This window comes from Crassostrea angulata, chromosome 9 (genome assembly GCF_025612915.1).
Source record: "Crassostrea angulata isolate pt1a10 chromosome 9, ASM2561291v2, whole genome shotgun sequence".
NCBI lineage: Eukaryota > Metazoa > Mollusca > Bivalvia > Ostreida > Ostreidae > Magallana > Magallana angulata.
Window position 1 is genome coordinate 35,910,851 of NC_069119.1, and position 13,125 is coordinate 35,923,975.

A 13,125-nucleotide genomic window follows, 5' to 3' on the forward strand; every position below is an offset into this window, starting at 1 on the left:
ATCTAGACAAAGTGAGTGTTCAATCCGTTTCTTTACATTGAAATGCCAAGCTCAGATTAAGGTGTATCAACTGAAGCTTTCATTGTTTATGAAATGCCAAGCTCAGATTAAGGTGTGTCAGCTGTAGCTTTCATTGTTTACATCTGATTGGCTAGCATTCTTTTTCTTTAGAACTGCAAACGATTATCTGATAGTGAGAACATATTTTTGTTTTCTAAATGAACAAATAAAATATCTACAGCATGAGTATCCTTTTCTTCTTTTGCATTATGCGCAACACAGCGCAATGAGTCTGTCCGGGCGTTTTGTTTTGTCATTTTGGTTGTTTGTTTTTTGGGGTTTTTTTTTACCTTCTTAGGAATAAAAAATATGAAATTTATGGTGAAATATAATACGAATTTCAAATTGTTATTATACGAAGTACTTTTATCCACCTTGATATCCCGAGGCGTCCATAAGGAGACTGTTTTTTTTTTTTTACTATTGATCGCAAAAAGTCCTTAGGAATATTGAAATCTGGAATTATTTTCACAAAGCTTATATTTTTAATCTCTGTTGGAAACAATTAATTACATACATTTACATTCCATGTATCTTTTCCCTTATGTTTGCATTGGAAATCAATTTCCTTTGAATACACTTAGCTAATTCATGCACCGGAAAATATAAACGTCATCACGCGTTTTAAGTTTATTTATTTTTGTAAGATGAAATAAAAAATTCAATATTGCACAAGCCATTTGATGTGTACTTATGGAAAATAATCATTAAATCAAATCTTCTTGCTAATAAAAGAATATTTTTCTTAACGACACAATATTTTTAGTCGCGGAAGCAAACATGTTAATATGGATGTTCCATGGATGTTAGCTTTCATATCCCCGCCTAATTAAGATCGTATTCAACGGCTTTACCGCGACGATACACATATTCCATACAAAAAGACATTAGTATATGTATAAATATAAGCATTGAATACTTATTTTTGGATGTCTTCGGTCCTTTAACATACAAACGGTGCTGACAAATTGAATACCGCGCGTAAGCATATAAATTCATATTTTTCCTCCTAATGTTTGTATGTTTGAAATATTGTGTATCGTCGCTATAAAGCCATTATATTCATTGTACGCTCTTGGGGATATGAAACAGCCATATTAACATGCTATTTTGATCGCTTCCGCGACTTTAGATATAGTGCCAGAAACTTTGTCAAAAAATTCGTTTTTATTGACGCATATATATATAATATAACGATCATTTTTCATTAGTACATATCAAATTGGTTATGTAAGTTAAAACGTTTCTAAAAAATATAGTTTACGTAAAACGTGTGATGACGTTTTTAGCTGTGCTCCTGGCGCATGAATTAGCTAAGTGTATTCAAAGGACATTGAACGTCGCATATTTGCAATACAAACATGAAGGAAAATATAAACTGAATGTAAATATACATTTTTGAAGATAAGATAAGAATGAGGAGCTTTCTTTCTGTAATATTTTTTTCATTCTATACGTATGTACATAAATATGTAGTTTGATTACTTCTTTCGTTGACGTCTTCCAGTTCCATGCTACAGTAGATTATATATTTGTCGGTGTTTAGAGTAACCATACTGTAATATATATATATATATATATATATATATATATATATATATATATATATATATATATATATATATATATATATATATATAGAATTTGCGATTTTTTTCTTTTACATTTTTATGAAGTGCGTAATATATGCCTCCATAATAAACCAAAATTGGTGAACATCCATAGTGCTCATTGAATTTTTCTTTTTTCAAAATGCATTGATTGGGTTCCCAAAATTTATCGCACTTTAATTTTTTGTCTTTTTTTCACAGTACGTTGTCACACATCTTATAAGCTATAAATGACGTAAAACAACTTAGTGCAGTTGTCGAAATATATGTTTTGACGCCGCTGTTCACACAAAAAATCAAAATGCCAAACATGACTTTGTTGTTGGGTTTTTGTAGGAGAAATATATATTTTTCGAAAGTGAAAAATAACACGGCAAATAAGTCTATATCATACAGTTGTTTTCCGGTATCATCAGATTTTTTTTCATTGTGAGTAAACTTCGTTTAAGGCTAAAACTTATATATATTTCAGCGTTTTCATTGTTATATAACCGTTTTTGTGTTTTTTTTTCTAAATTCACTTAAACGCATTTTAAGTGACTACACATGACATTGTCCATTTCTTAACTTGAACTGACTCAAATCAGTCCATTCTAGCATACAACGTATTGTTATTGCTTTCATTTAATCAAACGTTAACGTTGATAATTAAAACCACAACAGTGATCGTCCAAACGTTACCGGCATACTTTTTCTAATGGTATTTCACTACCCAGGTAATACTGCCTCTGTTATGAATAATGATGTGTATATTTTCAAAATTCTAACACCACAAGTTTAATAAGTCATGCGGGTATAACCACCTTAACCACTTTTATCGGAGTCTGATCCGTGCTCTTGTTTTGCAATATATCGCTCAGCTGCCTGAAAGAATCGAATAAAATCCAAAGATATTATGAAACCAAACAGAACAGTAAATATCGCAATTCCCAGAATTCCAACATTTCTCGCACTAGGTCGTGGATCTTCAGCACAAGCCTTTTCTCTGATAGTTGATGAAAGAACTGAAGTGTCTACTTTCAACTCTGAAACCATTTGTTCAATTTTTTCCTCCAATGTTATATTTTTTTCTACACACACGCAGACACATGAAGAAAAATTGTAAACCGAAATCTGTGCAGTTGTTGACACCCCGTCAACCGTTGTCTCTACGATTGCTTGTGTTGTGACATCATTTTCTGTGGTCTCTTCAGGTGCTTGTGTTGTGACGTCATTTTCTGTGGTCTCTTCTGGTGCTTGTGTTGTGACGTCATCTGTCGTTATTTCTTCAGTGGGCTGCGAGGTGTCAATTGGTTCTGTAGTAATTTCTGTTGTTGTTGTTGGGACAATGCTCTCTGTCTAGAATGGAATCGAGGGAAGAAAAAGATCAAAATATTGCAATTTTAACATTATTTTAAAAAGAAGGTAAGGAATAGTGTATTTGCGAAACGGTAGGATCTTTTGAAAATATAACATACTTCAAAGAAAAAACCCTCTAATAATTCGTACCTGATAGTATTCATCAGTTATTTTAAATTAAAGCTAAAACTTGCTTCATAAAAACTAAAGCTATTGCAATGAATTGTTTTTGAAGAAGTAATGTCAGACTTTTCAGTCTGTAGGTTCATTTCATTTGCTATGTTGACCTTGACGATCTCCGATCCTCAGCAATGTGCAATAACTCTTAATTATCTGGATTATTTTCATTCGTACCATAAATCTGCCTTATAAATAGACAAATTTGATTAGTATTGTAGTGTTAATATTACGCTCTGTAAATTAATGAACTGCTTGACTTAGTGGTTCCGTGAAGACCTACTAGGTAATAGGGTTCGAGCCACAGATGCAGCGGTATAACAATTTTTTTTGTCCTAATTTGATATCAACTTGTTTTATTTTATCGTATTAATCGTGGCAATTGCGATTAATTCGTAAAAATTTGATCTCAACTTGTTTTATTTTATCATATCCATCTTTGCAATTGCGATTAATTAGTAAAATTCATGGATATCATCAAAAGTTTTTTAAAAATTATTTATAAAGTTTATAGGATAAATAACAATTTTATGATTAAAAAACGCTTTGAGGCCGTGGATCGGAGCACCTTAAGCGGTGACTTGCCGCAATAACCGATATGTATGTGTCAAACATTCCAGAGGCTCGTTCGACAGAACGGGTGCTCACAAGCGCTCGCCAAATTTTGTGTGTTAAATGGATTAGAGTATAAACAAAATTGCGAGCGCTTGAGATCACCTGCTCTGCTGAACACGCTTCAGAATTACCGTTGTGATGTCAGTGATTGTTGTCGTAACAATACGTGAAACTAGCGGGAGATTGCACAGCTCGTCTTCAGTTGGATCGACAATATAGGAGTAACTGTATGGTCCATTATAAAGGAACCCTGAAACATAAACCATTCAATAATGCTATTATTTCAGGAAAGGAAGCGTGTATCTATTCATTTCATACATTTTTAATCAAAGAACAAATTTGGCTACAATTACCAAAAATAATGTTTGTTTTAGTATAGATTAAGAATACGCTGTCTAAATACGTTGTTATATCTTTTAAAAGCGGTACTGTAGCCTAAATAAACCATTTAAAATGGACTTTTTATCGATTAAGCCTACTTTGAAAACTATCTTTATTTGAATTAATTTCATTGAATGTAAAGTTCAAAGATCTACTATATTTACAAACTGTGATCTTTTCATAGAACCTTAGTCCAGTTCCACGAAAATTGCACATGGCTTTTAACATAGACCATGCAATTGTTTGATTAGGGTCACTTAATTTATGCGACACATAATTTGAACAAAAAGTCAAGATCATTAAGGCCCAAATAATTATTTAAAACAAATATTTTCCCAGTTGAGTACTTTAATAACCACTTCTGCATTTTAGCAAAAACCAGGTATATACATCTGTCCATTCATTTAATACAGCACTACTGTATAAAGGGTTATTTTCGCCCCGTGTTTTTTTGGGGGGCTTTTCTACATTTGCAAAAAGTTCTGCCCCGTCTTGAATTCGCCCAGACACAGTTGATTAAAAAGTAGATAATACGAGAAATTTGAATTCGATCAGTCTTAGATTCGACCGCTGACAACGAGGGCGAAAGGGGCGACAAATCAAAAGATTAGGTGACTAAAAGCTAACCAAAGGGTAACACAACGACATAAATCTGCATTTTAGTCACCCCCAGACCTTTCAATTAGCATTAAGGACTGCGTTTTACAACAGAACTTACGATTTACTACCAAATGCATAAATGTCTACCGCAAGCGCTCCAAGTGCATATACTTTGAAAAAAAGTAAATATTTTTACAATTATTTGAATATTAGGAACAAATGCTTTTGCAGAATGTTTCTGTCTGATTGTCATTTAAGATTTAAAACTTAGGTTGTTGTAAGGTTTTTTTTGTTTTGTAAAACTCAGCCCCGATGACTTAATGGTATGATTCATCTTGTGTCAAAGTCATCTATGACGTACGTCGAGGGTAATAGTGAGTCGACACTAGATGAGATGCCGACATGCTGCTAGACAGGTCTGTTTTATAGCGCAAAATGGAGCAGGAGTCGCCGGCAGTGACGTAAATTGCCCCGCAATTGTCTGACGTGAGGCATTCCGAGGCACAATTAGATGACGTCAGTGCAGTTTTACTCTCGTAACCCATTGAGAACATAGTTGTGGATGCCTTTGTGAAACAGGAATCCATGCCTGAAAGAGAAAAAAGTATTTTTTGGGGTCAATAATTGGTATGTGAAATCGTTTGTCGGGTTCATTTTAATGTAATGCGAAAGCGCTATGGCATATGCAGTTAAAGTAATATATGTGATATAGCCCACTTTTTCTTGATTTCAAAATAGCAAAACACAAATAATTTTACTCTTAGTAGGTGCTTTGTACTTCCGATTGAAATTCTTACGCACGTAAAAAAGTAATCAGTCTGTTACTGTAGAAACGCAGTGGAATACTTAGTGTAGTCCTATAACCCTTAAGAAGGCCTGTTGGTCAACAAATTAACCATACGATTGTCTTTCATTTTTCTTTTAGATTTCATTTTTTTAGCAATAAACTTAAAGAAAAAATCCATATACTGTAGAAGCAGAACTATTCGTTGAAGATTTAATTTCGTTATTTTCGTTGGCAGTATAAACCAACGAAACTAAATCCATGACGAATTTTTAGCCAACGTATAAATGAATACAGATTACGATACGCGGAGAATTAATACCAACAGAATTTTCTTTGGTTCAAAACAACGAAATTTGGACCCAACGAAAATATGTGCTTCTACAGTATTTTAGGTTTGAAATTTGTTATATCTTTATACGGAGCTATTGTTCTAAAAGAGATTGATATTGTTCAAAAATGGCCGGGACAATCCAGCCTTTGTAGTAAACATGTTTAGTTGCAAAAAACAAATCAGTTAAATGGATTCATTGCGGATTGCTAGAATTGGTCTTAGCAAGAAAACATTTTCTAAATCGTTTTTAATGGAATATGACACATTTTTTTAAAAAATATACACATATCTCGCAGGCAGATATGAAGAATAAAAACTCTTTTAAATATGGTCAACAATATTTGTCTGAAGATTCAATTATCTGACCAACCAAGTTCGTATCTCAAACCTCTTATATTTAACACTAAGTATTAATAACTACACACGGTAATTTTACCGTTTGGATTTTCGCAAATGAATCCCATTGATACTGTGCTAGAACATGCTGTTAACCTGAGGGAGTCTGATATGACGTAACCACAAGCGGTGTCCTCAGAGTAAGTCAGACTATTAAAATCGCTGGTGACATCGGTGTTAGGGACACAGTCACCCCAGTGAAACTCGGCGGATCCGCCGGCGCTGGACTCCATGTGTAGACCCACCCAGTAATTACTACAAAAGAAAATAGTAATTACTACATGTGTAGACCCACCTAATATTTACTACAAAAGAAAGTAAATACTATAATTACTCCATGTATATAGATCTAAACCCATCATATATTACAAAATGAGAAAGTAACTCTATGCGAAGAAAACTGAACTAAGGGAGATAGGGTTTAATGTAATTTATGTATAACTGGCAATAATGCTGAATTGATAGTGACTCCCTTTCTTACATCATCAAACTTTTCATAGTTAAAAGAAAAAAAAACTACCTGCTCTTTAGCCCGCTGATTCTTGATGAATAAACGTTTTGAGCGTCTTCAATAAAGCTCCTCATGGTGCTGAAAGCAGACGTGTGCCCGAAGCTTGCCAGTGTGAGACCACGGTGTTTACAGGCCTGGTACGCCTTGTCCCATGGCAACAGACTGGTGTGGATCTCAAACCGACACGATTCGTCTAAAACTGAAACAAATGTACGTGTAAAAATTCATTCTTCAAAACCAAGATCATCTTTTTAACGAAGCTTTGAGGTCAACCAATTACCAATTATATCTTTCCTACAATTTTAGATATGAAATTTATAGCTCAAAACTAGTATATAGTAACAAAACCCCCCTCAAATATATATAAGCTATAACATTTGAGTATTTTATTATATCTTTGTGTAGAGAACTCTTCTTCATAAGGAGATTAAACAATTTTAAAAATGGCCATGACCGTTCAGTCCTCACAAGGCAACATTTGTATGAAGAGGCTGGGGGGTCAATAAAGACCCCATCAGATCAGCCTTAAGAGGGTTCGATGGTCGTTGCCATTTTTAGACTGTATTGATCTCCTTTAGAAAAAGAGCTCTATATAAAATGTAGGAAGATAGTTAGTAGCTAAACAAAACATATCTTAAAATTTTAGGTAGATCTGATGGTGAATTTGTTTACCACCCAGCCTACTTAAACTTTTAAAAATGGTATTGTTTTGCCTAACTATGTTATTAGTACATGTTTTGGCTTGAAAATTTCCTGAACATTTTCCTATATATCTATGCGGAACTCTTCGGCTATCGAAGGTAAATACAGCCTAAATGGTCACGACCATCCAGCTCTCTTTAAATATATCTTATCAGATAAAGACATTCTAAATTCCGTACCGAGAAGATCTTTATATGTATAAGTATTAATAGGACTTTTAGCCTCCCCCTCCCTTACACACTTGCACAAATGAGTGATTGGCAAATTTGATAAACAATAAGACTACTGTTTGACGACATGGATAACAATCAAGGTAAAATAATGTAAAGCTGTGAATACCATTTAGTGTTTTGGGCAGATAGCGGCCTCTGGTAAATTAAGTTCATCGCTCAATACTAAAATATGGTGTATCCGGAAATGCACCAACTCAAACCCCTACTTACTCATTGCAAAAACAATTCTGGCCGAATATAACAGGTTTACAGTATATATACCTATATAAACTAGGTGCAGAAACTAATGTATGCCAAAAAAGCCCCCAACATTTTATCTATACTATGGTGGCATATCTCTGCCCCTTGTGTGCAAGTTATTTTTCTATCAAATATGTCGACATGCAAGATAAATATGTTGACATGCAAGATAATTAAGTTAACATGCAACATGATTATGTTGACATGCAAGAAAATTGGAATCAGATAAGAATTATACAAAATCTCAAAAAATCTCAAATATCGCCCACCTGTGACATCCAAGATACTAGATGTTATCTTTTTATGTCGACATGCAACCTATTTATGTTAACATGCAAGATAAATATGCTGACATACAACTTATTTATGTCAACATGGAACTTTTTTTATGTCGACATGCACTTATTTATGTCATCATACCACTTTTTTATGTTGACATGCGAGATGAATATGTTGACATGCAACTTAGTTATTTTTACATGCGAGATGAATATGTTGACATGCAACTTATAAGTTGTATGTCAACATAACTAAGTCGCATGTCGACCTAAAAATTGTTGCATGTCAACATATTTATCTTGCATGTTAACCTAACTAAGTTGCATGTCGACATAAATAAGTTGCATGTAGACATAAAGAAGTTGCATGTTAACATAAATAAGTTGCATGTTGACATCAGTAGGTAGCGTATCTAGCATCTTGGATGTCACATGTTGGCGATATTTGAGATTTTTTATAACTCTTATTTGATTGTAGTTTTCTTGCATGTCAACATAGTTATGTTGCATGTTGACATAACTATCTCGCATATCAACATTTTTATCTTGCATGTCGACATAATTTATTGAAAAATAACTTGCACACAAAGGGCAGAGATATGCCACCATACTATACAAATACACTTAGCATCATTGTCTTTACAAACCCAAAGCCTTCTTCTATATAACAAAATTTTGGTTTTTATTCTAACCCTTAATGGTGCACTGCAATTGCAAAGTTAGCGCTATAACAAATACACTTGTTGTTGTGTGATGACTCCTATCATTTCATTTGTTACTAATATTAGAATGGCACTCATTGTTCTAGATTTGATATGTATTTGTGTGTATTTGTCTATTTCGAACACACTTGCTAGTATTGCAATACTTTGTTTAAAAGGATAAATTATTGTAGGAGAAGGATAGTAATCATTCATCTATAGCTTCCTCTGAAAACGATTCCAGTTGCATTTCATATAAGAAAACGTACTTAAACTTTGGAGTTAAATACCTTGTGTTTTTATAATACTAAAAGGTCAAGATCTAGTAAATGATTCCACAGTTTCTTTTTGGTTTTGGTGCTAGAACCATTATAACGGCATAATTGATTTGATGAATCTTTTCTCCGATTTGACATCATTTTAAAAAGGAGATCAAGAGCTTGTTTAATGTCGTTTTTAGAGAAACGGTGGGCATTCTAGATATATTTCATGAGTCAAAAATGGACAAAACTCGGATATTTTCTACTTATTTTATTCATATTTCATTGAAAACGACAGTTTAAAACATGATTTTAATAGTGTTTACCACAAATCTAAGCCCCGATACAACGTGTGAAAAAAAGCTATCGCTATGAAACAACATTCAGAGAATCTATATCTTGAATTTTATAAACATGGGTGCAACTTTCATATACTAGACCTTGACAATAAGGTGATACTAGTAGATAAACTTTAGTTCAGAAACAAGTGCCTTTTGTTAAAACAGGGCTAGATGATCTGTTATGTAGGTGTTTTTCATTTTAATTACAGTTCTAATGTAACAATGTTTTAGAACAGTCAAAAAATTGGTAAACGAGTTATAGCACAAGCAAAATGTTAGGTTCCGCATAATATCCGTTTAATAACTTAAACGGATATTAAACAATACGTCAAAATACAAAAGTTGTTAAGATTTATAAAAGATGCGAAATATTTTAATCTTTTTACTAGATTCGCAAATGCAATATTTGTATGCTTGATTTTAATTAATTGAAAAAATAAAAAAAATAATGAAAAGTAAACTAAACCAAAAGAAAACGAAAAAAAAAAAAATCTGCTTTATGGTGCTTCCTGATTAAACAAAAAGCTATCGAATGTTGGTCGTCATTATGCTCTTGAATAGAAGTCCTTTGTATTTCTTTGTTTTTATTTCGTCAATATGTTTAACTGTAAAAAATAAATAGGGCAAAGTTCTTTCATGTTATCAATAAAGTACAGCCATGTTTGTTTACTTTACAGATATACATCATATTTAAGAGAGCACTTAGATTTTTGCAAAGGAAATCTGGGCACTGATTTATAAGTCATTTTAATTGGTTTACAGTGACTGCGGTACTGCTCTTTGCAGAGCAAATTGACATAGGTTTGTTAAATATGACGTCACTTTACTTGTTAATCGAAGGGAACCAAATATTTACCAATTTTAAAAATCTTTGCCAAATATATCAGGAAGCAGTACGGTATTACCATTGAAGTGTCTTTAAAATATCTGTTTCGTTTCCGTATATGGCGAATGGAAGTAAATTGCTCTCTCTCTCTCTGTCTCTCTCTCTCTCTCTCTCTCTCTCTCTCTCTCTCTCTCTCTCTCTCCATGGCTAAAAAATAATGTATAAAAATTCAAGACAATTCGTTTCCATTTAAGACTAGAATCATTGTTTTTCTGAGATTATATTCTGTGTTTGCTTGTTCTATATTTGCTCGTCACCTTTTTGTTAAACCATTCGATTAACGGAACAAAATAAGGATTAAGTTTGTCATTATTTTTTAATTCAATTCCCTACCACTAAAAATTAAAATTTATATTTTTTGCCATTTTCTCCTTATTCAATTTATTAACAACCATGTAATTTTCTCTTGGAAATGACTCTTAAACATATGGTGTTTAAAAGTTTGAACAACAAATATAATGAATAATGCAAGAGGTATTGAAAGACTAATCTAACGGAATTGAAAAAAGAGAAGACAAATATGAGAAATAAAACATATAACACAACATTTAATATAATTTAAACGAAATTTTAATATACAAAAGGTCTTTTCATTTTGGTCTTAATTATTTTATGAATTTTTTTACACAGGCATCCTAATTGTCGGAAATTTTCGCCCCTCTTCACTCTCAAACGGTTTCGCCCCGTTTTGAATTCGCCCAGACAGAGTTGTGTTTAGAGAGAAATATTTGAGACATTGAAAATCACCTAGTTCTAAAATAGCCTTTTGACAATAAGGGCAAAAGGGGTGAAAATAAAAGAATGGCGAATATTTCCCGCCAAACCGTAATAAAGCTAATCTGTGCTTACATTTACGGTAATGACTTTATTGAAGTACTAAAATCATGGCTTTAATCTTCGGATGAGAGAAGGAGGAGGGGATATCATAATTAAATTTATTGTCACTTAAACAAAAACAAAAATAATATTTTATAAATAGATTATCACATTTCATAATGAATAGAAAAAAAAAATAACTAAAATGCAATAAAAGGAGTTTGTCAAGTTATATTTGAGTTCACACTATTAAGGGTTTTCTCTTTAACAAGACAATCATTGCTTCATTCAATCAATCAATCTTGAATGCATTCCTTCTAAACCAGACAATAAAAAGATGTTGATACTCACTCCCCAAAATATCACTGTCCTCTAGTTCAACAAATCCGAGATTTAAAACCAGCGTGGTGCATATCCCCCAAAAGAGCTGCATGTTGATGTGCTTAATTATTACAAAGAACCCGCCATCCAAGACATTGGGTAATTAATTAATCCTCTCAAAAATCTAGATCGGAGAATTTATATTAGGTATTGACCAGAAAACCTAAAAAATTCTCTTACTCGATTTTCGATTATCTACATGTCTAAATATAATTGCTGTCTGTAAATACGTTTTTAGGTCCACAATTTGAACTAGTTTCTGTTAACTTACCGTGTTATCCCGTATAAATAAAGGGCATTTTTATCTTTTTTAAATACCGTGTAGTATTTGGGTTGTTTCATACATTCTTTAACTAAGACAGGAAGCTATTATATTAAAATGACTCAAAATCGAACTATTTTTAGGTCACCTGAGTCAATCATTGAGTTTCGACCGGTAAACAGACCCTATTGTTGACTACCTCCTTTCAGCTCTTTAAATATTTGTAATCCTTAGTAATTCTCTTTTTTTTTCGTCACGTTCAAGGTCAAACGTGTTAATTGTGATTTTTTGTACATTGACTTATATAAGGGATGAGCAGCTTTGTTTTTTGATCAAATATAAAATTTTAGAATCCTTAGCCGGTGATAGTATTTGTTTATAATGTACATTTATCCACGTTAATATCGACAGGTGTCCCATACCAACTTATTACATTGAGTATCACTACAGATCCAATAACTTGTAGCGACATTTAAACAGGAACATGGAGGATCTAATTTTAATCAGATTGAGCATTGTTAAGGCTTACTATGAAAATATCAGCGGATTTAAACATTTATAAAACGATGCATATATTATAACAAAATAGCCATGTGAAGTTATTTTATCATGATATGAATTTGATATTAAATGAAACAGTACAGTAAATGCTACTTTGTATGACACTGAATGCGGTCCTCTGAATTGATGGTCACGTGATATATGTTGATAATTTTCCCGAATGGAGGTCATAAACAAATTTCAATATTACAAGGGCATACCTTTATTTGAATTGAAATTTTAAATAATAATTAAATTTTACTATTCTAGTAGATTCTCAAAAGTGCTGATGCTTTGTATAGAGTTCATCTTTTATTAGAACAAATGTAAAAGAAATGAGCTCTGGCTGGAATTTATATTTCACGTATTTATTAACTCATGTTATACATATTTATTTGAACTTTTTAATAAATGTAACATTCCCTTAATTTATATCCAAAAGATTGAAATGATTTGTTTAGTGAATGCCCTTGTAAAAAGCGGATTTAGATAGGCTTCCCGATGTCAAACACATCGAACTTGTACATTTAACACTCTATAATTTAATTCTGGTTGTAACGCGCTTTCTGATTGGCTAAAAAGATTATTTTATATCGTATAAAGAATGTTGCCTACGTCATAGTAAGACTAACGTCAAAAACGTATCAATACGCCTGACGTTACGTTTGAATTTTGTGAA

At 32.6% G+C, this 13,125-nt stretch overlaps 1 protein-coding gene across 1 annotated transcript; it reads right to left on the reverse strand.

Moving 5' to 3' along the window:
• Nucleotides 1–1,953: 1,953 nt before the first annotated feature.
• On the reverse strand, nt 1,954–12,071 carry LOC128164111 (uncharacterized). The gene is made up of 6 exons (XM_052827857.1): nt 11,615–12,071; nt 6,816–7,005; nt 6,336–6,550; nt 5,143–5,370; nt 3,932–4,050; nt 1,954–3,008 (listed from the first exon to the last, which is right to left on the reverse strand). The coding sequence occupies exons 1-6, from the start codon at nt 11,694–11,696 to the stop codon at nt 2,475–2,477; spliced, it is 1,368 nt and encodes a 455-aa protein (XP_052683817.1). The 5' UTR covers nt 11,697–12,071; the 3' UTR covers nt 1,954–2,474.
• Nucleotides 12,072–13,125: the final 1,054 nt, after the last annotated feature.